We start from the raw sequence: 26,688 nt of genomic DNA, 5'->3' as shown, positions 1-26,688 counted from the left end.
TGAGTTTCAAATTTAGGCAGGGTTAATTTTAACGAAGCCCTTATTTTGCTTTCTGTTTCCCATCTCAACTAGTTGGGTGATCGGGAACTGGTCCGAATGCAGTCGCAGCTGCAATCAGGGAGTGCGGACCCGAAGTGTGATCTGTCAGCGCAAAATCTCCACCACGGAGGAGAAAACTCTGGATGATTCCTCTTGCAACCTGCCACGGCCTCATGTGCTGGAACCCTGTAATAATCACACATGTCCTCCAGAATGGGTAGCCCTGGATTGGTCTGAGGTAATGACCTTCTCTTTCTCAGTCTAGCAGTCTTCCAATTTTATTCGTACATTCATTCAGTCATCAGTCAGTCCATTTGTCAACAATTGGTTTAGTTTTTCTCTAAATTTCTGCTCAACAGACAGCTTACAGCAGTGATGCCAAACCTTTTAGAGCAGTGGTTCTCAACCTTTTCAATGCCGCGACCCCCAACCGGTCGTAAGTCGAGGACTACTCAACCGGTCGTAAGTCAAGGACTACTCAACTGGTGCAACACCATTTGCAGAAGGGGACTTTTAGCGGGCTCAGCAGGGCAGAGACAGCCTGGACAATTCCTATTGGCTTTTGAAAGCCAATAGAATTAGACTCTGTTCAAGAGTCTATTCTATTGGCTTTCAAAAACCAATAGAATAAAAGGGAGTAGCACAGCTAAGGAAAAGGGAGAAAAATGGCGGACTGCGTTGTTTGGCGACCCCCATGAAATGGTCGTTCGACCCCAAATGGGGTCCCAACCCACAGGTTGAGAACCACTGTTTTAGAGACTGAGTGCCCAAACCGCAACCCAAACCCCACTTATTTATTGCAAAGTGCCAGGGCCGCATCAGCATAGTGGTGCCCTCAGGAGGGGCAGGGAGGGTCTTCTGAGTGCTACTTCTGGCACGCAAAAACCAGGGGCACAAAAATGGGCCACCATGCTGCAAGGCGCAAAAATGGCCGCCACCACGCCAAGGGGTGCAGATACAAGGTGCTGCACCACATAAGAACGGGGCAGGGCTAGTGAGTATCGTGCAGGCACTAGCCCCACCCCATTTGCAGTATGTCAATGCTCGCGGCCCCATGTGCTCATGCACGCATGTAAAATGCTTCCCCCTCCTTTTTCTTCCAGTCCACCAATCCACCAATCGACAATCTGCTCTACCACTTCTACTCGAGCTTGCTAGTTGGCTGCTTCGCCTCCTTTGTGCTGGGTGGGGCTTCTGCTCCGGGTGGCAGTGGTGGCCTGATGGACCTGCTGCTGGCGGTGGTGGCATGCGTGCCAACAGAGAGGGCTCTGAGTGCCGCCTTTGACATGCGTGCCATAGGTTCGCCACCACTGACTTACAGAAATAAAAAGTAGAAGAGAAAAGAGAAAAACTGAATGCTATCAATACTAAGGGAAGTAACAAAAGCCTGGAATAACGGCTGCATCTTCACAAATACCCAACAGGCAGCAAGTGTAGGGAGTTACATTCAGGTAGTCCTTGACTTACAACCATTTCTTTATGACCGTTCAAAGTTACAACAGCACTGAAAAAAGTAACTGATGACCAGTTTTCACACTAATGAGGGTTGCAGCATCCCCATGGTCACATGACCAAAATTTGGTTGCTTGGCAACGGGTATGTATTTATGACATACGTGATCACCATTGGTAACCTTCCCAGCTGGCTTCTGACCAGCAAAGTCAATGGAGGAAACCAGATTTGCTTAACAACCAAATGATTCACTTAACAACTGCAGTGATTCGCCTAACAGGGGAAGGCAACCTTGGCTCTTTTATGACTCGTGGACTTCAACTCGCAGAATTCCTGGCTCAGGAATTCTGGGAGTTGGAGTCCACGAGTCATAAAAGAGCCAAGGTTGCCTACCCATGGCCTAACAACTATGGCAAAAAAGGGTGTAAAAGGAGGTGCGTCTCATTTAACAATTGTCTTGCTTAGCAACAGAAATTTGGGGCTCAATTGTCATAAGTCAAGGACTACCTGACTTTTCCTAAGGGAATGTTACACAGTTTGGGAGCAGTGCAGAATCCTCTCCCATGTGGGCAAGAAAGATGGTTCCTAGAAAGCAGAAAAGCCTCTTCAAATCTTAACAGTTGAACAGGTTCAGGACAAGAGAATTCTGTCTCTTGGATAGTCACTTCTAAGCACCTTAGGACTTTAAAGGTCAACAGATCATGCCAATACAATATCTTATTGTATCCTATGACCAGGTGACAAAATTAGTAGACCAGAGGCATTTGTTAAAATAGACCACAACCTACTACTTGATAAGATAGAAAAATGTGGGTTAGACAGCATCACCACCCGATGGATTTGTTGCTGGCTGACTGGCTGTACTCAGCGAGTGGTCCTCAATGGAACTGCATCTACATGGAGGGAAGTGTGTAGTGGGGTGCCCCAGGGCTCTGTTCTGGGCTCAGTGCTCTTCAACATCTTCATCAGTGATCTGGATGAGGGGACAGATGGGGAACTCTCAAATTTGCAGACGACACCAAGCTGGCAGGAATAGTCAATACTCCAGAAGAGAGCTTAAGATACAGAAGGATCTTGACAGACCTGGGCGCTAACTAACAAAATGAAATTCAATGGTGTAAAAAAGAGGTTGAGACTCTAGAAAGAGTACAGAGAAGAGCAACAAAGATGATTAGGGGACTGGAGGCTAAAACATATAAGGAACGGTTGCTGGAATTGGGTATGTCTAGTTTAACGAAGAGAAGGACAAGGGGGGACATGATAGCAGTGTTCCAATATCTCAGGGACTGCCACAAAGAAGAGGGAGTCAAGCTATTCTCCAAAGCGCCTGAAGGCAGGACAAGAAGCAACAGATGGAAACTAACCAAGGAGAGAAGCAACTTAGAACTAAGGAGAAACTTCCTGACAGTTAGAACAATTAACCAGTGGAACAACCTGTCTCCAGAAATGGTGAATGCTCCATCATTGAAAGTTTTTAAGAAGACCCTGGACAGCCATTTGTCTGAATGATATATGGTTTCCTGCCTGAGCAGCGGGTTGGACTAGATGACCTCCAAGGTCCCTTCCAACTTTATTGTTGTTGTTCCCTTCAGTTGTGCCCCCTAATTGACAACCAGGAGAGAATTCCAGTACAGGCAGTCCTCAACGTACAACCACAATTGGAACCGGAATCTCCAGTGCTAGGCAAGGCAGTTGTTAAGTGGGTCGTGCCTGATTTTACAACCTTTTTTTGCCAAGGTTCTACAGTGAATCACTGCAGCTGTTAAATGAATCCAGTTTCCTCCACTGATTTTGCTTTTCGGAAGCCGACTGGAAAAGTTGCAAATGGTGATCACGTGACCCTGGAATACACAGCTGTTGTAAAATTACGTTGGTTGCCAAGTGCCCAAATTTTGATCATGTGACCGTGGGGATGCAACAATGGTCATAAATGCAGAGACTGATCATAAGTCACCTTTTTTCAGTGCTGTTGTAACTGCAGGTGGATGGTAAATAAATGGTTGTAAGTCAAGGACTACTTGTACCAGGCATTCTAATAGATCTGTACCTTGTAGCGGCTAACTGTCCCATGTTTCTTAACCTTAGAACTTTTAAGATGTACGGAGCAACTCATTCCTTCAGTCAGCCTACTTAAAACTGCTAAGACTGAAAAACACTGGTCTTGTTTGTGCACTTACAGTTCTTGAACATATTTCAAGAGCAGTTCTATCTTGCACACTACACTAGTTAGGATGAGAAGAAGCCAGGCTACTAGATCTGATCATCTCAGGAATAGCTTGCTGCTATGGCTCGCAATAATTATTTGAGCAAAATGGCACACACCATGCTTACCATCCATAACTCCAGTAATAGCCAAGGCGCTTTGGATTGAAGTAGATGCTGTACATAAGACAATGGTTCTCAACCTGTGGTCCACGGTTGGAGGGAGGGGCAATGTCATCACAGGTCCACGAAGTCTTGAAGAAATGTTATGATTTAAATCAATGGTTCTCAGCCTGTGGGTCGGGACCCCATTTGAGGTCGAACGACCATTTCATGGGGGTCGCCAAACAACGCAGTCCGCCATTTTTTTCCCGTTTTCCTTAGCTGCGCTACTCTCTTTTATTCTATTGGCTTTTGAAAGCCAATAGAATAGACTCGCTTGAATAGAGTCTAATTCTATTGGCTTTCAAAAGCCAATAGGAATTGTCCAGGCTGTCTCTGCCCTGCTGAGCCCGCCAAAAGTCCCATTCTGCAAACGGTGCTGCACCAGTTGAGTAGTCCTCGACTTACGACCGGTTGAGTAGTCCTTGACTTACGACCAGTTGGGGTCACAGCATTAAAAAGGTTGAGAACCACTGATTTAAATCTTAAGTCGGGGGGGGGGGGTCTGTGGACATGGTCTGTGGTCACAAAAGGTATTTAAAGAGGGTCCGTGGTGAAGAAAAGGTTGAGAACCACTGACATAAGATAATTGACCAAAGTTATGTTGATCCTTGTTCAAGTCCATAAAGTTCTTCGGATGATTTTGGGGGCAACCATTCTGTCTCCCAGCCCAAATTATCTCAGAGGGTTGTTGCGAAGAGGAGGAGGGAGAAATTGTACATTACTTTGAGGTCTTGGAAGACACACAGGCTATAAATCTAATGAATAAATAACAAATAACTTTTAGAAAGCCTCTGAGTTGTCCTCAAGTGCCATGTGTATTAGATATTAGGTTCATGTCCACCAATGTTTGCGTTATAAAATAATTTTGCTGGCTCCAGCGGGAAACAAACAATGCACTAGATTCCACTTCCTGCCAGACTTGGTGTAAAATCAGAACATCCACACCCAAGACGATTTAAGTGATTTATTTTCCACTACACCAGAGATTGTAAAACAGCAGAGGAAATGCAATAAATCACAACCAATAAATCAGTGGTTCTCAACCTGTGGGTCGGGAACCCATTTGGGGTCGAACGACCATTTCACGGGGGTCGCCAAACAACACAGTCCGCCATTTTTCCCCTTTTCCTTAGCTGTGCTACTCCCTTTTATTCTATTGGCTTTGGAAAGCCAATAGAATAGACTCTCTTGAATAGAGTCTAATTCTATTGGCTTTCCAAAGCCAATAGGAAGTGTCCAGGCTATCTCTGCCCTGCTGAGCCCGCCAAAAGTCCCATTCTGCAAACGGTGCTGCACCAGTTGAGTAGTCCACGACTTACGACCAGTTGAGTAGTCCTTGACTTATGACCGGTTGGGGGTCGCGGCATTAAAAAGGTTGAGAACCACTGCAATAAATGAATTTCAACTTTTTCCTTCCTTGTAGTGCACTCCGAATTGTGGACCTGGTTTCCGTCATCGCATTGTCCTTTGCAAAAGTGGTGACCATCGTGCCACACTGTCTACCTCCCAGTGTCGTGAGAGCTCTAGACCCCCAAACACCATAAGGTGTAGTCTTCGGCGCTGTCCACCCCCGCGGTGGGTCACTGGTGAATGGGGAGAGGTACACAAAGTTTATTTTTTCTCCTACAGTTTTAAAGCATTGGTCAATCATGGTTCAAGAGGCATGTCTATGGAGATTCTCAGTCATCCAGGTCATCATTGTCCCCAAGGTGCTTTTTCACGAGGCAACTGGGCTCTCTTTTTTCACTTTGAAGACGTTTCACGTCTCATCCAAGCTGTTGTGGTTCCAGTTAATGAAACATTCCAAAGAACTTCCAGGCATTTATTTTCCTAAAAGTCTTTTATTGTTACAAAATGTCGGCCCAGGCACAACGGAGGGATGCTAGGATCTAAGTTCTCTGAGCAGTTAAATTATCAGCTTGTTCCCTCCCTAAATTAGCCGCCATATCTCACACTATCCAATTAGTGTGAAGGTCAAATGTTTTCTTCCTCTTTCTTTCCCCGGCTTTACTCCCAACGCCCCTTCTGCTCTTTATTAACCCCATATTTACCAGACAATTCTGCATATTGTCAAAAGCAAGAATATATAATATTTGCAGGGTTGACACAAGCAGCTTCTTCAGCTCTGATTGGATAGTGGGGAATGGAAAGATTTATATTCCTGGGTTGTATCTCCAGTCTACAACACAGTCCTTTCAACAGTTCCAAGAAGACTCCACACCCATTTGCACCACTCAGGTGACCCCAACGACACAGATAAGCCTCCAGGTGGCCTCAACGACTCTCTAAAACAGTGGTGGCGAACCTATGGCACATGTGCCAGAGGTGGCACTGAGCTCTCTCTGTGGGCATGCACGCCATGCCCAGAGATGGCAACTGTCCCTCTTCAACCAGCCGCCCGCTAACTCGCCGAGGTCCCACATGGCCAGATGCATCCCAGCACCCATGCGCTCACTGGCTTCTGTGTGCAGGGGCTGATGGTGTCAGGCAGCAGCCGCCCCGACCACTGCCTCACCTTTCCCTATGACAATGGCACCCTGCCCTGCCCTGCCTTGCCTTGCCTCACCCCGCAGGACGAGCCTCCTGCCCACTGCCCCACCTGCCAGAGACCCCCTGGATCTCCCCCAACCCTGCCCGGCTCCCACAGATGTCCCTCCCCACGAGCAACATTGAGGTGATCACGCTCACCTTGGCCACTCCCACCCAATCTGCCATGACCACCGCAGCCATGCCCACCCAGTGGGGCCACGCCCACCTGGCACCCGGCGATAAATAAGTGGGTTTGGGGTTGCAGTTTAGGCACTCAGTCTCTAAAAGAATGCAAATGACCAGCTCTCTGCAAGGAGTATAAATCCTTCCATTCCCCACCATCCAGTCAGAACTGAAGAAGCTTCTTGGATGAGAAGTGAAACGTCTTCAAAGAGAAAAAAGAAAGTCCTGTTGCCTCATGGGAAAGCACCTTTGGAATGTTCAAGAGGCATAGTACTGCATGCTGGGAATCCAAGACAGAGAGCCATGAGAAGAAGCTATCAAAAGCTGATCTGCCACACTGATTGGTTTTAATATAAGATGATATCCTTTGAGGTCCATTTTTGTCAAACGTAACTGAAGAAGAGTTATGTTTTCAGGGAAACAAGTCAAAGCAAGTTCACCAAATCAGCCTTTTATGCATTCAGAGATTAATCATGTTTGAATTGGAAGGGCCAAGGAGAGGGAGGGGGATGAAAGTGTTAAAGACTCAGCGGATCTAAAGCTGATCTGCCATGCTGATTGATTTTAATCTAAGGTGAAATCCTTTGAGATCCATTTGTTTTTCAAAAGTAACTGAATTAACTCAGAACTAATCCTTCCATTTCCCCACCACCACCATCCAGTCAGAACTAATGAAGCTTCTTGGATAAGAAGCAAAAGGTCTTCTTCCTCAAGGAAATAACCTAGTCCAGTTGCCTTTTGAAAAAAAAGCAAGCACCTTTGAGACAACTATGACCTGGATGACTGAACATCTCCACGGACACACATTTTCAACGTTGTGAAGGTTGAGAAACACCGCTCAAGGCACAGCAAAAGGCTGTGCTTCAAACTCACGTTAATAGATCTGTTATTTTGATTTAGCCCAATTTCTTCATCTACCTTATTCTTTCCTGAAGTGTTCTGGGCAGTGCAGTTTTGGCCAGCAAAGGCGTTCTGTCCAGTGCGTGACCTACACAGGACAACCATCTAATGAATGTGTGGAAGCCCTGAAGCCCTCAGCCATGCAACAGTGTGAAAGCAAGTGTGATTCTGGACTGACAGAAAACTCTGAAGGTACTCTATATGTCATGGAATGATCTGCAAGCTGAGCAAAGAACTTACCTTTTGAAATGGCTGAATGACTCAAGTCTGTGGTTCGAATTCTGGACTGCAATGTGGCTCAGAAGCCTGAAACCATAGACTGCCAAATGTGGATTTGGCCTGGGGAACTTTTGGCGAAGGGAACGCGTAGTGGGAGATCTGCCAAGCAGTTCCCAAAAATCCAGCCATGTTGATTTTTTTTAACCACAGAGCATTACAGTGACATGAAGGCTTTTTTTGCATACCAAAAGCTACACTTTAATTTAGAGGTGTCCAACCTTGGCAATTTTTAAGACATGTGGACTTCAACTCCCAGAATTCCCTAGCCAGCATGGATTCTGGGAGTTTAAGTTTACACATCTTAAAGCTGCCAAGGTTAGATACCCCTGCTTTAGTTGTTGGTCCCCCCCCCCCAGGATTTAAGGGCTGCAGGAATGGAGGGTGAGTCTGTGTGTGTGTTTTGTGTGTGTGTGTGTGTGTGTGTGTGCATGTGTGACATGATGATATCATCAGAGAAAGGAGAATATTTGGCCTTTTTTCATTTTCTGAGGCACAGAGTTTCAAGTAATATAAGTAGCATCATATAAGTAGCATCCGAAGCATCTAAAAGCCAGTAATAAAAGGGCATTGGAGGACCTCGGGTGGTTCATCCTTGATGTGCAGTTTAGCATTCTATCTGAACTTTGTCCTTATGGTTCAGTCACCAAGCTGTGATTAAACTATACTTAGATTTAGCATGTTATATGAACAAATAATTAGTTTTGTGGAGTTCTTGATGCTGTTAAAGGTTGGTTGTTTAAGTTTTTTTTAAACTTTTTTTATTAATAATACAAAATTAAAAACACATTGGACATAGATATGACGTCACTGGTTCCATACATCTTCCAACATTTTACAATAGTATTAGTACTCATATAGACATATAATTCTTGAACTTTGCTCACTATTTATAATATACTATTAACACTTTTTCCCTTATTTCTATATATATATATGTATTTATCTTTTAAATATACATTTGTCTATAATCTATATTTTATTCTTGGCTACCCTCTTATTGTCTATCCAATCATAAAATTGTTCCCAGATTTTATAGTACTTGGTTTCACTTTTGTCCTTGAGTTCCCATCTAAGCCTATCCATTTCAGTGCAATTGAAAATTTTCAATATTTCATTACTTATTTAAGTAACATCATCAGTGTGAGGGATTGTGGAGTTTGTGCCTCTTTATATATTGCAGCTTGCCCTGCAGTTTTGTTAGGGTGTGGTTTCCTCCTTGGTAGTTCCTTGATTAATATATCATCTTCTGGCTTATTGTTTATCTAGTGTTAATCCCTGCATATCTGTACGTTGACTGCTGGAGGAAATGTGTTCTGATCTTTTTGTTTCCTTCCTAGACTTTTCAGTATCTCTTTTGAATGCTGTGTAAACGTAATGTATCTCTGTAAGATAAAAGAGTAGAACATCAGACAAACAATCAGGCAGAAAACAATACTCTAAACAAGGAACCACCAAGGAGGAAACCACACCCCACCACAACTGGCAGAGCAGGCAACTACAGTGGTGCTTAAAAGTTTGTGAAACTGTGTGAATTTTCAAACTTTCTGCCTAAATATTAATTAAAATGTGTTCTTTTCTACCCAAACTAGATAAAAGAACCCAATTAAACAAGTTAGAAACGTTATACTTGCTCATTTATTGAGGAAAATTATCCAACTACATATATAAAGAGACAGCAATTCCCACTCTCACTCACACTGATGAAATCATCTTGTTGGGTAATAAAATGTCTGCAAGCAAACAACCACAGAAAGTACCAAGGACTCCACAGTTCAGCCCCATGCTACAAATATTCTCTTCTATCAGAATGATTAATTCATTGTTTCTCTCTGTCTCTCTCTTTTTCCTTCTCTCCCTTTCCTTCTCCAGAATGCAAAGATGTCAACAAGGTTGCCTATTGCCCTTTGGTGCTGAAAGCTAAGTTCTGTAGTCGGTCATACTTCCGACAGATGTGTTGCAAAACCTGCCAGGGCCATTAAACGGATATGTGTCCATTTGGAACTGCAGGAAAACTGGAAAGGCCCAGGAGGGGAAGAGTCAGCTGCACCCTTTCCCCACCTCCATCTGCTCTTTCCCCCAAGATCATCAGTGAAAAAGCCAGCACCATAGGCTTTGGTGCTTCCAAAAGCCAAAGAAAACATCTATCTTCCCCATTGGTTAAGGACCACTATTAAACCACTGCTGAAACGTGCACTGAGACAGACAGTGGCATATCAGGCTAGGATGTACTACACAGAGGCAGGAAGGAGACAGAATGGATGGGAAGGCACATTTAAGCGCATTACTTGAAATGCTAAACATTTGTATTTATTTTATTACACAGCTGGGTACCATGATTGCTGGCCAACTGCACTATCGTAACTATAAACCTCCACTGCCCAACAGGGAAGGAAATTCAAGTCACCAGCACCCCATCTGCATGTTTTAGATTTTGCCCCCAAAAGCAGTGCCCGAAATTTCCTCATATGTAGTGCTGCCTTACAGGCAAGCCTTTGGCAGGGTTATGGATTAGGGTAGAGATAAAAGAACTGAAGAGAGAAGTGGATGGAATCACACCTATAACCCAGGGGTTCTCAACCTTGGCAACTTTAAGACTTGTGGACTTCAATTTCCAGAATTCCTCAGCCAGCTTTGCTGGCTGAGGAATTCTGGGAGTTGAAGTCCACAAGTCTTAAAGTTGCCAAGGTTGAGAACCCCTGCTATAACCAAATGGCAGGGAAAATTATTTCTCAACCTTGGGAACTTCAGTTCCCAGAATTCTCCAGCCAGCATGCAATCCCAGTACTTGGCTGGCTGGCTGGCTGGCTGGCATGGCCAGCTGGAGAACTCTGGGTGTTGAAGTCTACACACCTTCAAATTCCCAAGGTTGAAAAATCCCGTAGAACAGAAATAATTGATATTTTTTCTTCTACGTAACACAAGAAATCCCATCAAATCCACTTGGTTTGTGAGTTTGTTCTTGCTTTAGCTTTGTAAAAGAAGGGAAAAAACGAATGAATGACCTCCAAGTTCCCTTCCGACTCTTGTTATTCTGTATTCCCAATTTCCTTACGTGCATTGGAACAGGCGTGAGGAATTCTAGTAGTTTTTTTTTTTCAAATATAAAAAAGTTCAGTCGCAATCTTTTATTAGCACAAAGTGAATTTTAGCAGCCAAAATACGTATCTGGGGAAAGGAAGATCCTACGGTAATTGTTTATCTGGTTTTTAATTTGTTTGCTAATACCTTGAATCTGTGCCAAATGTAGATTTCTTTTTAAGGTGCACGTCTCAATGATATTTGTTGTGATTTTTCCATCCCCTTATCACTCACTTTAATCCCTAGCTTTGCAACTGAGAGTAACAATAATTGGTGCTATGATTTCATTGTAACATCACTTTAGCTTATTTTTATTCTAAGTAATAGGGTGGTCATTTCTTTTCTACCATAGAAAATTTATTACTGATTCAGATGTAACTCTATTATCCATGTTTTTTTTTTAATTTTGTTTTAGTTGCAGGAATGACTTCTTTATGTGACATGGAGTGTGTATGTATGAAAGCCCTGTATGTTTTATTATTATTGAAAAATGTTCAAGGCAAATACTGCTCAAATAGAATTCTGAGTCACATGCAATTTAATTTCCATTTTTTAAAAAAAATCATGTATAAACCATAGTTTCAAATGCTTTCATTCATCCACCTTTCCTCCCTATTATCAATCTTCCTACTATATATGGACATAAAATAAAATGCTTTTTAAAAAAAAATAATATGTCATGTGCCGCTATATTGATTATATTTGTGTAGTGTTCTGCCAATCCATTGTAGCATTTCCAAATACTACACAAATAGAATCACAATACACATAGAGCAGCAATCTTCATTTTTTAAAATGGTATATGTGCAGATAATTATATATTGCTAAGATACATAAGACAAAATCAAAATAGACTGTAATTTTCAGTTTCTCTGATGCTCATTTTTATAATTCGGTCAATTTTATTTGACTCATTTTCTGTCTTTCATTTTTCTGTTTTTTTATTTGTAAACTTTATGACTTCCAAACAATGTTGAGGTTTTTTTAAAAAAAAAAATACACTAACATTTGTTAAATTTCTTTGAACATCCACATTTGTTTGCAAATGTATAAAGTATAACATTTTGGAAGCAATTTCCCCTATTGCGTTTTTCTACATTACTTTCCAGAGATGCATTCTGAATGAAATATTTTCCAGTATTTTCAATGACCATCAAGCTGTATGGCTCAGAAAAAGTACAGTTTTCACAAGAGAGAATTAGCCCTTGAATTTCTTTTCCATCTCTAATCACGACTCAGACTGCGTGTGTGCAAATGTGTTTGTGTGTGTATGCACAATGTTTTATCAATCCATACATCTGCACATTTTTAATTGTTGACCTTGTACCAAATAGCCTTAGGGGCAAAACTCTTTGGATAATAATGAGTATTTATTAGATCACATATTTTAAAGGTGGTAAGCCAGGATTGATTCTGCTGCAGGGAATTCTATCCTGCTGGCATCGTGCATAGGTAGGTCCTCCCACTTATGACCATTGCAATGTCACCCCAGTCACGTGCTCAAACTTTGGTCTCTTGGCAACTGGCATGTATTTATGATGGTCGCAATGTCCCAGGGTCATGTGATCACCATTTGCAAACTTTCCAACAAGCAAAGCCAATGAGGAAAGCCAGATTCACTTAACAAACAAGCTTGTAAAATTGAGCCCAACTCACTAAGCAACTGCCTCACTTAGCGTGGAAGTTCCGGTCCCAAGTGTGGACATAAATCAAGGACTACCTGTATTCTAGGTGTAAAGATACAAAAGCAGAAAGCTGCTTTATCTACTTCTCTCCTGTTTTAGAAATGCTTCCAGAGAGCATCTCTAAAGAGAAGGATTCAGATCAAAGCACAACAAAGGCACATAAGAAATGTGGTTTAATTGTCCCTATATACCTGCATCATCCATGAAAAGGACCCCATGGAAGTCTCTAGCATTCAATTGCTTATAAATCTAAGGAGGACAACCCTTAATGCTCCCCTGACCCTAAGAATTAACATAACAAATCGCCCTGAGTTGGTACCTTTCAGATATGTTGGGAAAGTGGTTTATTGTGCAAGGATTATGTGAAATTTCACTCATCTTGTTCTATTTATTTTTATCTCCCCCTTAGCATTTCACCTGAAGTAAAAAAAAAAAAAAAAAAACGGATCCATTTCAAAGGTTAGATTGACTAGAAATGGGTAAAAAGACATACACATACACATGAAAATATTTTCAATTATTATAAAAAATTCTTTGACTTTTCAGAAGTGTTAACCGACCTGAGGACAAATTCTTAATGTTCAGTTTGGGATTGTACTGCAATATAAGAAAATTGTTCCCGTTCTCACGTCATTCCTGTACAAGCAAATATATATTTTCCCAATATACAGGTAGTCTTCGCTTACTGACGCCCTTGCTTAGTGACTGTTCGAAGTTACAACCACTGGGAAAAAACAGCTTTGCACTAATCTTCACAATCACATCCGTTGCAGTGCCAAAACCCCCCCCCCCGCTTTGTGATCACCATTTGCGAGCTTCACAACTGACTTCAGTCAAGCAGAATTAATGGAAATGTGGAAGTGAAATTGCAAGCCGTAGTCATGTGATGTCTCACTTAACAACCACAGTGATTCGCTTAATGATGGAAACAAAAACGACATACTCTGGTGCAGTCACATGAAATTACATTTAGCCACCCCAGCACTTAGCAATTTTGCTGCCAATCTCAGTTATGTTCGGTATGTGAGGACTACTTGTAATCATTCTGACTGATTCACAAGAGAGGTTTTAAATGAAATTTGTGATTTTATGTCTGCTCAAATAGGGAATTCTGTCCTGATTCTTGCAACAAAGATTTTTTTGTAATTTCATATATAAATATACAGAGATGTATTATTATAATTATTATAGACATTGTTTAAAATCTTATTTCCAAGGTGAAAGCATTTGAAAGGCAAGAGAAATTACAGCATGAGTTTTATAATAAAGGACTACCTACCAGCCTGAGTTTGAATTTGTTTACTTATTCTGAATTCTGATTTCTAGAACCGCCCATCCATAGTGACTTTTAGGAATCCTTCATTCAACTATGGAAAAAGATAAACATTACAATTTCCAGAACAGAAAAGGGCAGATTTGGAAAACTTCACTTAACACTAAGCTGTAAGATTAAAATAAATATTAGGCTGTAGAGTTAAGGTTAAAGGATCAAAGCAACTAACAAATAAATTACAGTAAAGGAAATATAGGGTTAAACATAGTGGCATCCAGATGGGGATCAAAATCTACAAGATGGCAGGCAAGACATATTGATCCAAGCTCCACCTCTTTCATACATTTGTTGACATCTCATACACGTAAAAAATGGGGTGGGATTTGGATTATAGTACTCTACCCACCCTCTTGTAGTAATAATAATATTTTTTTATTACAATCACCAGCAAAAATCAGTGGAGGAATACAATGATTCACTTAACAACTGTGGCAAGAAAGGTCGTAAAATGGTTGAGAACTCACTTAACGACTCTCTTGCTTAGCAACATAAATGTTGGGCCCAGTAAATATTTTGCTGATTTTGCTGATTTGGAAAAAGGCGTTTGATTGTCCACCCTCTTGCAGAGTCTGACATTCCCCAACAGGCACCTTACCTGGATGAATATTAAATAGTGCCTAGTTCTGGAACACATCCAGAAAGGGATCATTATTGTGTACAGGAGTCTGGAAGCAAGCTAAGATTATTAGTTGGATTGTTAGCCTAGAGCAGGGGTAGGCCACCTTGGCTCTTTTATGACTCGTGGACTTCAACTCCCAGAATTCCTGAGCCAGCCACGCTGAGGGGAAAGGGAGAGGTTTCCAAACTGAGCCATGCTGGCTCAGGAATTCTGGGAGTTGAAGTCCACGAGTCATAAAAGAGCCAAGGTTGCCTACCCCTGGCCTAGAGAAAAGGTCATGAAAACCATGACTGAAGGTTGGTTAACCTCCTTGGTACAACATGTTTTCTTTCTCTTCAGACAACAGAGTTTGAACTTGCAGTGATATGTGCAAATGCCTTTATGAAGTAGGAGGCAGAGCCAGACACTGGACAACCATCACATAAAAGGTACCTTAGGAAGGGAGGTGTAAGAAGCAGTTCAGGAGGACCCCTCTCATAAAGAATAAAGAAGAGGGTGAGCAGAGCTTTCGGACTTGCAAGGTTAACGCTTGCCCTTATAGGTAGTCCAGAAAAGAAGCACAACAACAAATTCCAGCTATAACTTTATTGTAAACCTATAGTAACAGAATCCTGCAAGAGAATGGATGCAATTCATGGAGGGGGGAGGAATCATGTATTACAAAATAATTGCATTGAAATGTCCAGATACTTTTATGCACAGCGGCCGCCACCCCTGCTGTCACTGAAAATTGCTGCTTTCCCCAAATATTTGGAAAAGGTTTATTCAATTACTTAAATGGATGGATTTAAGTAAAACCATCTGCATTTAATTAGTAATTAACAATTAATCAGTGGAACAGCCTGCCTCCAGAAGTTGTGAATGCTCCAACACTGGAAGTTTTTAACAAGAGACTGGACAACCATTTGTCTGAAATGGTATAGGTCCGTGGTGGAGAACCTATGGCACGCGTGCTACAGGTGGCACGCAAAGCCCTCTCTGTGGGCACGCGTGCCGTCGCCCCAGTCCTAGGCTTTCAGCTGGGTTTTTTCGCTTTAAGCCTCCGCCGCCGTGTGCAAAAAAAAAAAGGTTCAATCAATTTTAACTTCTCGCAGGAAAAAAAAAGTTCTCGTAAAGTTGGAATTGATTGATTGACCTTTTTAGTCCCACCCAGTCTGCTGTTACCACTGGAGCCACACCCAACCAATGGGCCACACCCAACTAATGGACCACACCCACCCGATGGTGCATAAGTGGGTTTTGGGTTGCAGTTTGGGCACTCGGTCTCTAAAACGTTCACCATCACTGGTATAGGTTCTCCTGCCTGAGCAAGGGGTTGGACTAGAAGACCTCCAAGGTCCCTTCCAACTCTATTATTGTTGTTGTTGTTGTTATTTCTCAGAGAATAACTCCTTTTTAATAGGCTGGTTAATTAGCACAGCCTCATTTTTTTTAAAGGACCCCCTTGGTGATAAAGTTTCATATCTGATGAATCATTTCTCTGAAGATGATAACAAGAGTGTTGGTTTTTTTTTTTTCATACATCCGGATTGATTTTAGCAGAGGTGTTCCAAGAGACTCATTTCATCTCATTTTGACAAGCGAGGACACAACCTCTTTTTTTTTTTACTTACCCAAAATACGGAAATGAAGGGGAATTAAGCAAAGGGTGTGGGGGGGAATAGAGGAAGTCTGCAACTGTGGTTCCATTTCAGTCTCTCTTTCTGTTGCACAAAGAGTTGTTGAAGGACACAAAGCTCGCTTGCTTGCAACTCTGCCATGTCCCCCGGGAAAACTTGGTGAATCAAGACGATAACTGGCCCATCTTGGTGGTAGATTAATCTTGGCCACCAAGCTGGAGAGCAGACAGGAAGAAGGCCATGGTAAGTCCCATCAGACCAAAAAACCTGGGTGCAGAGCAGGAGGGTGAGGAATGCATTGTGTGAAATCTTGACATCCTATTTAGAACCAACTTAAAAAACCGGGATTAATGTCTCATCACACCTGGATAATAGAAGAGGAGGATAAGAGGGCAAAAATGACCCCAAGCAAACATGCATTGAGATTTAATATTGCCAGGCCCTTGTAAACATTTGAAAGAAATGTTCACATCTACACGACTACTGAACACCAGCTGGAAATTATATCAGGCTGAGATTTGAAGGGCCTGTTTGAAAATCCCACCCAAATCAATCGAACATTCATTTTGGATGGGAGTTATTAGAGTAAACCATAACATTGTTTTGCTTTTAGAAATGTGGAGTACTGGGTAAGATTGCCTATCCTTATCTTGAAATATTTTTTTTCTTCCTTCCTTCCTTCCTTCCTTCCTTCCTTCCTTCCTTCCTTCCTTCCTTCCTTCCTTCCTTCCTTCCTTCCTTCCTTTCTTTTTCCCTGGTGACTGGCACTCTTGTTATCCTGGGTACAATTCCTCAGTTTACATCGTGTGTGTTTCAATTCTGTAAATTCATTTTGATGGATAAAATAATAGAATATTCATAGATCCCCTGGGGGGGGGTTAGTTACTCAAATTTTTGCAAGTTGCTTAAATGTTGTAAGACTTGGGAGACTCTTCTCACAGGAAGTTCACACCTGAAGACGAATTCTGCACAATAACTAATCCAATAACTCTGAAATTCCATGAGATCAATTCCATATGATTTCAGCCTTTAGAAATGAAATAAATTATTTAATAAGAGGTGGGAGGGTGGGTTCTGTGGAGGGTCTTAAAACCATAGGCATCCTGCTGTTGATCTCCGTTGCACCATTCTTAAGACTCAAGAGATGGCCATCAATGGTATTCTTTGCCTGATGCTTCCCTAAAGTATATAATAATGTTGGCCAAGAATTTCTCCAGCCAGGAATCTCCTTTAAACTGAGTCTCAAATTCTTCCAGCCAATCAGCTGTAGATTAAGATGTTAAAAATCAAATATATCTAGAGGAGATCAAAGTGAAGGAGGCTGATGTCCCACCGCTGGAATTCTAGATCAGAAGGACTATAAACAACTAATAAATTCTTATGTTCTTTTGTCTAGTACAGCTTTTCCCAGAATGCCACTTTTTGAACCTTCCACCATATTAGATATTGATCCTGCGGAGCAGACTAGGCTAACATTCTAGAAATCACAGTGGAAACTGCCCTACACAAATTAAAAGCAGTTCCAACAATAAAAAAAATGCAAATTTTATTTTGCAAAATTGAACAGCAGCCACTGGTAGAATATACCTGCTGAGAGCCTCACCATTTTAAGGTGAAAATGAAGGGGGATAAATTCCATTGTTTCCAAACATTCTCCTGTGAATCCAATCCTTATGAGGTAGCTGAACTACTATATATTTGGGTCATGAGGATTTGAATTGAGACAAGAGCTTACAAGATGATCCAAAAATGATCCTTCGTTAAAAAAAAAGAAAGCTTTTATTTTTAAAAAAATCCCAAGAAAATAAACTGCTAAGACTAAGATAATTCTGTCATCTTTTGTATTATGTCCTTGGAATTTATTATTATTATTATTATGGTTGGATTGCAATGTAAGTCAGATGCTTAGGTTAGATTTGACATTTTTATCCATCTATTTAGTTCTTCCAAGGCTCTGAGCTAGGCGGATGTTGTTGTTTGATGGCATTAAAGGTATCGTCACAGGATGTCAACTGTTCCAAATACAGCTGCCTTTTGCAATTGACTGATGGTGATTTTGTCAATGCCAGTGATGTTCCAGATGTTTCGGGATTGTATCTTTGCTTTCTTTTGTCACAGTCGTTCTACTTCTATTTTCAGGTCCCTATGATTTGTGATTTTCTCCAGTTTTTTTTTTCTCTCTCTCTCTCTCTCTTCTGCTGTCTCCAAGCACGGCCAGTTTTTTTCTCTCTTCTCTTCTGCTGTCTCCAAGCACTGCCACATCCAGTATCCAGACTTTTTTGTCTTTCTTATTAATTGTTAAGTCAGGAATGTTATTGGCAGTAAATTCAATCATATTACCTCCTCCCCTTTGTAATGAAATAGCACAGCCCCAGGTTTTTCACATTGGTGAAAACTAGACCCTTAATGAATTGGATAACAAAGTCATATGAAATGCCACACATGATGCCCGAAGCTCACATACAATATCAAAAAGTTCTAGATTCCTCAAGGGAGTGAGTAAGTGAATTAGAGTTGTTTTTTTTAAATCAAAAGAAGTAAAGTTTGGATCTGCTGTTCATACAGAGCTGCATTTTAAGGCCAGCTCTGCAAGCTAGTTTCTTGGAGCAGGCCGGGTGTGCCTTTTTGATGTTTTAATGCCTTACACAACATTGCTAGTTTAGAAATGTGATTGCTTGAGGCTGGTTTCTTGCTGGCTTTTAGTCTTTTCGAAACTGACCTGGGAAATGGCAGAGCACAACTTTCACAATCTCCATCCTCCCCCTTCCAGCAGTTCTCCTTTTTCCCTTCCCTTTACTGAAGATCTTCAAACCACAGTGTCAAAACTCAGAGGAAGGTGATAAATGATGCTTTGCAAGCTGCAGGCCTAACATTCTCAGTGTCCCAGTGCATCCGGGAAGGTCTTTTTGTCTTTTGGTTTGTCTGTGTCTAGCATGTTGTTATCCAAATTTGACCCAGAGGTACAATTCAGTAATTTTAAGGTTTGGGGGCTATTCAGGTGGACATAACAGAATGATAGATGAACAGAGTTGGAAGGGACCTTGGAGATGTTCTAGTCCAACCCTTTGCTCAAGCAGGAAAACCTGTACCGTTTCAGACAAATGATTGTTCAATTTCTTCTTAAAAACCTCCAGCGTTGGAGCATTCACAACTTCTGGAGGCAGGTCGTTCCACTGATTAATTGTTCTAGCTGTCAGGAAATTTCTCCTTATTTCCAGGTTGCTTCCCTCCTTGGTTGGTTTCCATCCGTTGCTTCTTATCCTGCTTTCAGGTACTTTGGAGAATATGTTGTGGCTTCTTTGTGGCAGTCCCTTAAATACTGGTACACTGCTATCACGTCACCCCTAGTTCTACCTTTCATTAACTTAGACCAGGCAATTCAAACTCGTGATGTCACATGACATCACGCGACATATCATGACTTTTTCCCCATTGCCGGCAATAGGGTGGGTGCGGTTTTGGTGTGACGCATCTGGTCCACGGGCCAGCAGTTTGACATGCCTGACCTAGGCATACCCAATCTTCATATGTTTTAGCCTCCAATCACCTAATTACCTTTGTTGCTCTTTCTCTCTTTAAAATGAGGCAATTTGCTCATTTTAAATGAGTGTTGCTCAGCCTACCTGGAGGGAGAGGAGATACTCAGTCTTGACAGTGTCAAGGTGGAGATGTTTGTGTGCAATTCTAGTTCTGACTGGTTCCTTGTGATGGAATTGTGTTATGCCAAGGATCATACAACACACCAAGCCATAATGTAGATTGCTTGTTTATGATTTAGTTTGCTAAGGGCAAATGGAGCTAAATGTTAGTTGCAGATGGGACCCACCCTTCAGTTTGTCTTCTCAGGCCTAAGAGAATGTGGCTGGTGTTATCACTATTTTATTGGCATGAACTCGGGGAAAATTTGGGGGGCTGCATTGGTGGGGTTTGGGCAGATTTAATGAGGAAAAAAGTGTCTTACTCTTTGCAGTGGTTTAAAATGGGGGCATCAGATCACTAAAGGATCTTTTCATTGAATGAAACTTGAACAAATAAAAAAAGGCTATGTTTCAGAGGACTTCCAAAGTGGGCAACACTATAACTAGTGTTGTCTGTTCAATAATACCAAAATGACACGGTGGTTACAGGGTACATCCTACCTCTAATTCCATATTGCTAGGCTGTTGAAAGCCAAAAGTTATGCTCATAGCAAGCCAAGCCTCATAAGAATGAGATGAGTTCTCAAGCTAAGTCAGTTTGGCTCATCTATGTACTTCTAAAACTCTTCTGTCTGTTTGTTTATAGCCAACAACTGGGCAAAGCAGTGTATCATAGGACAAGAGTTTTTGAATCAAGGTATCTCAAGTGGGCTAACTTTAAGAATGTGTCCAAAATCTGGGACCCATGAGATTTACATTTCAAAGATCTTCAGATCAGCTATATTGGCAAAGTTGTGGATGCTGAAGCATCTCTGCATCACCATAGCCACATGATCAAGATTTATGATGCTTCCTGGCACCTTCCCACAAACAAAGTCAATGGGGAAGTCAGAAGGAAATTGCCACTTGTTCCTACTCCCACGACTTTTTTGTACTTGGTTATTTGAGTTTTGCTTAGATAAGGCAATCTCCCTGAAATGAAGACCGGGGAGTCATGGGTTGTCTATACTAAGCTTTAATGGCTATTTTTGATTTAGTGTCTTCTGTGGTCTGCTATTTTGGTTGATAGTCTATGTTATGGCTTAGTACATTCAGTACATTTAGAAAATGACTTATTGCACAAATCATACTTAAATAATGGCTTACTGTGATGGCAAAGTCCAAAGACAATGTAACGGTCTATATGGGAATATCCTTAAGAGAAAGAGAAGATAGAGCCACACACAATCCAAGAGATTGTCTCTTTAGAATGATGTGTGAATGTTGTTTATGTGCCTGTTGATGGATGATTTGTCTAAGTGCCAGATTTCCAGGAATACTCTAGTGCAGTGGTGGCGAACCTATGGCACGGATGCCAGAGGCGGCACTCAGAGCCTTTTCGATGGGCACCCGCACCGTCGCCCCAGTCCTAGGCCTTCAGCTGGGTTTTATAAAACCTTTTTGCTTTAGGCCTCCGCCGCCGTGTGCAAAAAAAAAAAAGGTTCAATCAATCAATTTCAACTTCTCATGGGAAAAAAAAAGATCTTGCAAAGTTGGAATTGATTGATTGAACTTTTTAGTCCCACCCAGTTTGCCATTACCACCTCAGCCACGCCCACTCAATGGGCCATGCCCACCCAATTGGCCACACCCAGCCAATGGGCCACACCCACCTGGCACTCGATGATGCATAAGTGGGTTTTGGATTGCAGTTTGGGCACTCAGTCTCTAAAAGGTTCGCCATCACTGCTATAGTGTTTTTGGACTTAACTTGGTCTAGGATATTCAGTTTCGTAGTTGAAACTATGTCCATGTATTGTGTCATTAAAGAGTTTCCATTATGTTTTCTGACTGCTGGTTGATGTTCTTGGATGTGCTCTGCTAACTATCAATGGGCATGTAGAGTTAAACAACATATACATACCATTCAAAAGAGACAATCAAAAAGCTAGAAAGGAAGGAAAAAGACCAAAACATCTCACCAGCAATCATTACTCAGATAAGCAGGGATTAACTCCAGAATTAATACCAGATCAACAAGTAAGCAGTAAATAATACCCCAGTCTAGGAACTACCAACTCAGACAAACAGTAAACAAAAGAATAATCAGGAATCTAAAGAAGAAAACAACACTCCCAACCCTGACCAGGCAAGCCACTGTATATAAACAGAAAGCAACCCATCTAGCATGGATGATGTTACGTACCTAGTTGGATGACAAAACATCGTATAGTATGGAACTCATTACTGCTAAACTGGAGAGGACCACAAACTTGGATGGTTTTTTAAAAGGGATGGAATAAATGTGTGGTGAAGTGGAGGGTGATGATGGTGGTGGTGATGATATCCATTCAGTCATGTCTGACTTGTGACGATTCTATGGGAGAAGTGTCTAGAAAAGCCTACTGGTCTTAAAGATTTGATTTTATCTCTAGTATTGGAGACCATGCCTCTAAATTCCACTTGCTGAGGAGAGAGGTTGCTTTCCATCTGCTGACTGTGGCCACCTCCAAGGTATCTGATTGGCTGCTACAAGAAAGAAAGTTCACATCATTGGTCCCCAAACCACATTGTTTCTTAACTTAAACTGGGACATCAGTTTCTTGGCTGTTTCTATCTCTCTACTTCTATCTTTCAAATTTGCTGTTGATCTACAATTGCTCTAGTACAAGGGTCCCCAACCCCTGGTCCGTGGATCGGCACCAGTCCGCAGCATGCCAGCAAGTGGGCCACACAAACAAGCAAAACTCCATCCTCGGGATGCAGGCAGTATTCAAAACCACACCCCCTCTGGTTCCACGGAAAAACCTTTCTCCGTGGCACCGGTCCCTGGTGCCCAAAAAGTTGGGGACTTCTGCTCTCATGTTTTCCTCCATATTGGTCAGCTACTTTTTCTATAATCTTTCCTCAGGCCACATCTTACACACCAGTGATACAAACATGGATCTCACTTCAGTGTGCCCACAGTAAAAAAAAAAAAAAAAGACAATAAAAGTCATCTTATATTAACCAGGCTCTCCCCCAGCCTTGAAACCAAAGGCAACACAATTTTAGTTTTATGAGACATTTTCCAAGTGGTTGAAAATCTTTTCATCTTCAAAACATGAATAGAGATATATGAAAAACCATTTAACAAATTCATTTTGCTCTCTGTATAACCTTTCTCATAATACTGTATTTAAGATAAGATAAGATAAGATAAGATAAGATAAGATAAGATAACCTTTATTGTCATTTTTATACTGTGGGCACAATGGCACACATCAAAAATGAAATTTAGTTGCCCGCTCTCAAAGTGAAACACATATATGACACACACCTAAACATACTATGAACAACATATGTATAGACCCACATCCCTACATACAGTATACGTAGCAAATAAATATTAAATATTGTCCATCTTGAATATATAATGCAGTGGTTCTCAACCTTTTTAATGCCGCGGCCCCCAACCGGTCGTAAGTCAAGGACTACTCAACTGGTCGTAAGTCGAGGACTACTCAACTGGTGCAGCACCGTTTGTAGAATGGGACTTTTGGCGGGCTCAGCAGGCAGAGACAGCCTGGACAATTCCTATTGGCTTTTGAAAGCCAATAGAATAAAAGGGAGGAGCACAGCTAAGGAAAAGGGGAAAACAAAATGGTGGACTGCGTTGTTTGGCGACCCCCGTGAAATGGTCGTTCGACCCCAAATGGGGTCCCGACCCACAGGTTGAGAACCACTGATATAATGGAAGGAGGAAGCTTGAGAGTTCGCAAGGTTAATGCTGTATGGAATGAAACTCTGGCTGAATCTGGATGTTCTGCTTCGGATACCACGGAGCCTCCTCCCAGAAGGTAACAAGAAAAACAGGTCGTGAAGCGGATGTGTCGTATCCCAGATGATCTTAGGGACCCTGCTTAAGCAACGCTTCTGTGCTATGTCCTGGATGGGAGGGAGGAAACTGCCAATGATCTTTTTGGCCATTCTCACCACTCTCTGCACCGCCTTCCTGTCTGAAACAGTGATGCCTCCAAACCAGACTGTGATACGTAACTGGAGAGTAATCAGGTTAACTACATTTAATCCACATTACAGTGTAATGCAATGCTTCATATCTTGGCAGTTTTAAAATGAGTGGACTTCAACTCCAAGAATTTATATAGCCAGCAAGGCTAGCTGGGGAATTCTGGGAGCTGAAGTTCACACGCCTTAAAGCTGCCAAAGGTGTAAAATCCCACATAATGAAAATGAAATGAAGTCTATTAATAATTATCCTGGCCCCACCAAAAAATTTTTAGCTTGTATCCCTCTAATTCACCATTCAGAAATCTAGCATGGCTTTCAGGCAAGATACGTTTGTGCGCTCTGGCCATCAACAATGGTTTACAAATCACAGGATTGGGATGTACAGATCCCATTAAATAAAAACCAAACAAACTATATCGTGATTCAGTGTGATCTGATGAGAACCAGATGACATTGTTTTTCAGTGCATTAATGGGACAGGATAATCTGTACTTTGTAACATTGTTAATTCTATAAAAGCATTAAGCCAGGAATTCTAGAACAAAACAAAAATGGAGTTTTGGAACTTTATAAAAGGAATATTCTCATTAGAAAGGGGCAGCTAAAGATTCAAATTTAAAGTTCACACTTTAATGGCAATACTTCTTTACTTTAGCTCAAGTCCCAGAATCAAACCTTTCTTGCAGTTATTTTGAATCAATATTTGCTTTTTAAAGCAGCAACTGTATAAAATCCTAATTTTTGCTATCAGCTTGCCAAACCAAACAAGAGTGAATTCTGACAACAATTCAGCTTCAGGGGAATGTGCACCCCCATACTGGAACCTGTTTTCAACTTGCTCCCACATCTACTAGTTTATCTAGAGTAGACAGAATGAGAGCAAGTTCTTACAGTATTCCTGCTTTGCATGCACAACACACAGAGGACAGGACCAAACAGGAGAGATACAGATTCCAGCGAATAGTTAGGACTGCAGAAAAAACAATTGCAACCAGCCTGCCTTCCATAGAAGACCTGTATAATGCGTGGGTCAAAAAAGAGAGTTGAGAAAATATCTATAAACCCCTCACATCCTGGACATAAACCATTTCAATTCCTTCCCTCGGGATGCCACTGTAAGTCATTACTACAGAAACAACCTAGACACAAGGACATTTATTCCCCTGGTGCCATCACTCTGCTGAACACCTAATCCTTACAGTATTGTCTTATGTCTAAGTGTTGTATGTTGTATGCCTGTAGTATTATTATTATCCTTCTCATCTTCTTTACTACCGTCTCTTGTTGTTGTTATGTTGCTTTGCATGTAGACTGAGAGCTTCTGCACTGGAGACAAATGCCTTGTGGGTCTAATCACACTTGGCCAAATAAAATATTGTCTCTTCTCTTCTCCTTTCCTCTCCTCCCATCTCATCCCATTCCACCCCACCCCACCCCACTCCACTCCACTCCACTCCATTCTATTCTATTCTATTCTGTTCTGTTCTGTTCTATTCTATCCCAATGTTGCAAACCCCTCTCAAATTTTCATGCAACAATTTGAAAGACCATGTTCAGTTTGAGGACCCTTGCTATTTACTATTAGCCCTATTCTATACACCAGACTAGGAACCAAAGTTATGAATACTACTAACATTTATATGATAGGGTTACAGTAACAGAATCCTCCTAGTCTGAATGTGCATCCCCTCTACCTGCCTTTATCTACAAGAGGAGAGTCTAAGACTCTAAGGCAGTGGTTCTCAACCTGTGGGTCGGGACCCCATTTGGGGTCGAACGACCATTTCACGGGGGTCGCCAAACAATGCAGTCCGCCATTTTTTTCCCCTTTTCCTTAGCTGTGCTACTCCCTTTTATTCTATTGGCTTTTGAAAGCCAATAGAATAGACTCTCTTGAATAGAGTCTAATTCTATTGGCTTTCAAAAGCCAATAGGAATTGTCCAGGCTGTCTCTCCCTGCTGAGCCCGCCAAAAGTCCCATTCTGCAAATGGTGCTTCACCAGTTGAGTAGTCCTCGACTTACGACCGGTTGAGTAGTCCTCAACTTACGACCGGTTGGGGGGTCACGGCATTAAAAAAGTTGAGAACCACTGCTCTAAGGACTCTCAGTTCTACCCTGGACTATCTTATTGAAATTTCTTTTATTGGACTATTGCCATGCTTGTGAACCTTCCTCCTGCTCGTAACTCAAGGACTACTGTAAGAGTAGTCACCTTGTTATCTTATCTTTAACTAACTTATTAATTAGTCTTTTGAACTTTCACATGTTATAACCTTTCATGAACTACAGTTCACCATCAGATGCATGGGGTGGCTAAATCGATGTAGGATTTAAATTGAGATAAGGAGGGGGGAAAGGGGTGGAAAGAGAGGAGAAGACAGATTACAAGTCCCTTATCGATTGCCTAACGTCATGTTTTAAAAGCTCATTGCATTTGTTCAGATTTTTATGAGATGGTCTGAAATCTTTTGATGCGTGGGAGTTGAGCAATCTCTTGCTTAATCATGCTGCTAAATTTTCTTTTTTTGTCCCAAATAGTTACTTTGAGATCTTGCCAATAGGTTTCCTGAGAGGTTGAAAACTTTGGTATTGTTGTTGTTGTACAGTTGCTAAGTTGTGTCTGACTCTTTCTGACTTCATAGACCAGGGTTGGGGAAATACGGCCCCTTTATGACTTGTGGACTTCAACTCCCAGAATTCCTGAGCCACAGGAATTCTAGGAGTTGAAGTCCACAAGTCATAAAGAGGCCGTAGTTGCCCACCACTGCCATAGACCACAGCATGCTAGGCTCCCATCTTCCACTGTCTCTTGGACTTTGCCCAACTTCATGTTCATACTTTGGTATTACTTTGTCCTTATTTTGAGTCCGAATCTCACACTTGTGGCCAAACTATTCTTTTGTGCAAAGTTTGGTCTGCTTGTTTTGCACAAAATCCCAAAGGGCATTGCAGGAAGACGATGGCCTATATCAGAGG

At 41.7% G+C, this 26,688-nt stretch overlaps 2 protein-coding genes across 6 annotated transcripts in view; both read left to right on the top strand.

Moving 5' to 3' along the window:
- The window catches only part of LOC120301352 (A disintegrin and metalloproteinase with thrombospondin motifs 10-like), a 69,072-nt gene extending 58,727 nt beyond the window's left edge, over nucleotides 1-10,345 (top strand). For all 5 annotated transcript variants that reach the window (XM_039328474.1, XM_039328472.1, XM_039328473.1 and 2 more), the window contains 4 exons: nucleotides 73-277; nucleotides 5,282-5,458; nucleotides 7,506-7,662; nucleotides 9,619-10,345. In XM_039328474.1, coding sequence (XP_039184408.1) covers nucleotides 73-277; nucleotides 5,282-5,458; nucleotides 7,506-7,662; nucleotides 9,619-9,728 — 649 coding nt within the window. In that variant the 3' untranslated portion in view covers nucleotides 9,729-10,345. The remainder of the gene's footprint in view (nucleotides 1-72; nucleotides 278-5,281; nucleotides 5,459-7,505; nucleotides 7,663-9,618) is intronic.
- A 5,824-nt stretch (nucleotides 10,346-16,169) lies between these two features.
- The window catches only part of MYO1F (myosin IF), an 87,969-nt gene continuing 77,450 nt past the window's right edge, over nucleotides 16,170-26,688 (top strand). Inside the window, exon 1 of the mRNA XM_039328468.1 lies at nucleotides 16,170-16,326. Within this exon, the coding sequence (XP_039184402.1) occupies nucleotides 16,324-16,326 (3 nt within the window). The 5' untranslated portion in view covers nucleotides 16,170-16,323. The remainder of the gene's footprint in view (nucleotides 16,327-26,688) is intronic.

Source organism: Crotalus tigris, unplaced genomic scaffold (genome assembly GCF_016545835.1).
Source record: "Crotalus tigris isolate CLP2741 ecotype Arizona unplaced genomic scaffold, ASM1654583v1 scf7180000024379.1109085, whole genome shotgun sequence".
Classification (NCBI taxonomy): Eukaryota; Metazoa; Chordata; class Lepidosauria; order Squamata; family Viperidae; genus Crotalus; species Crotalus tigris.
This window is presented reverse-complemented; position numbering and strand designations above follow the sequence as displayed.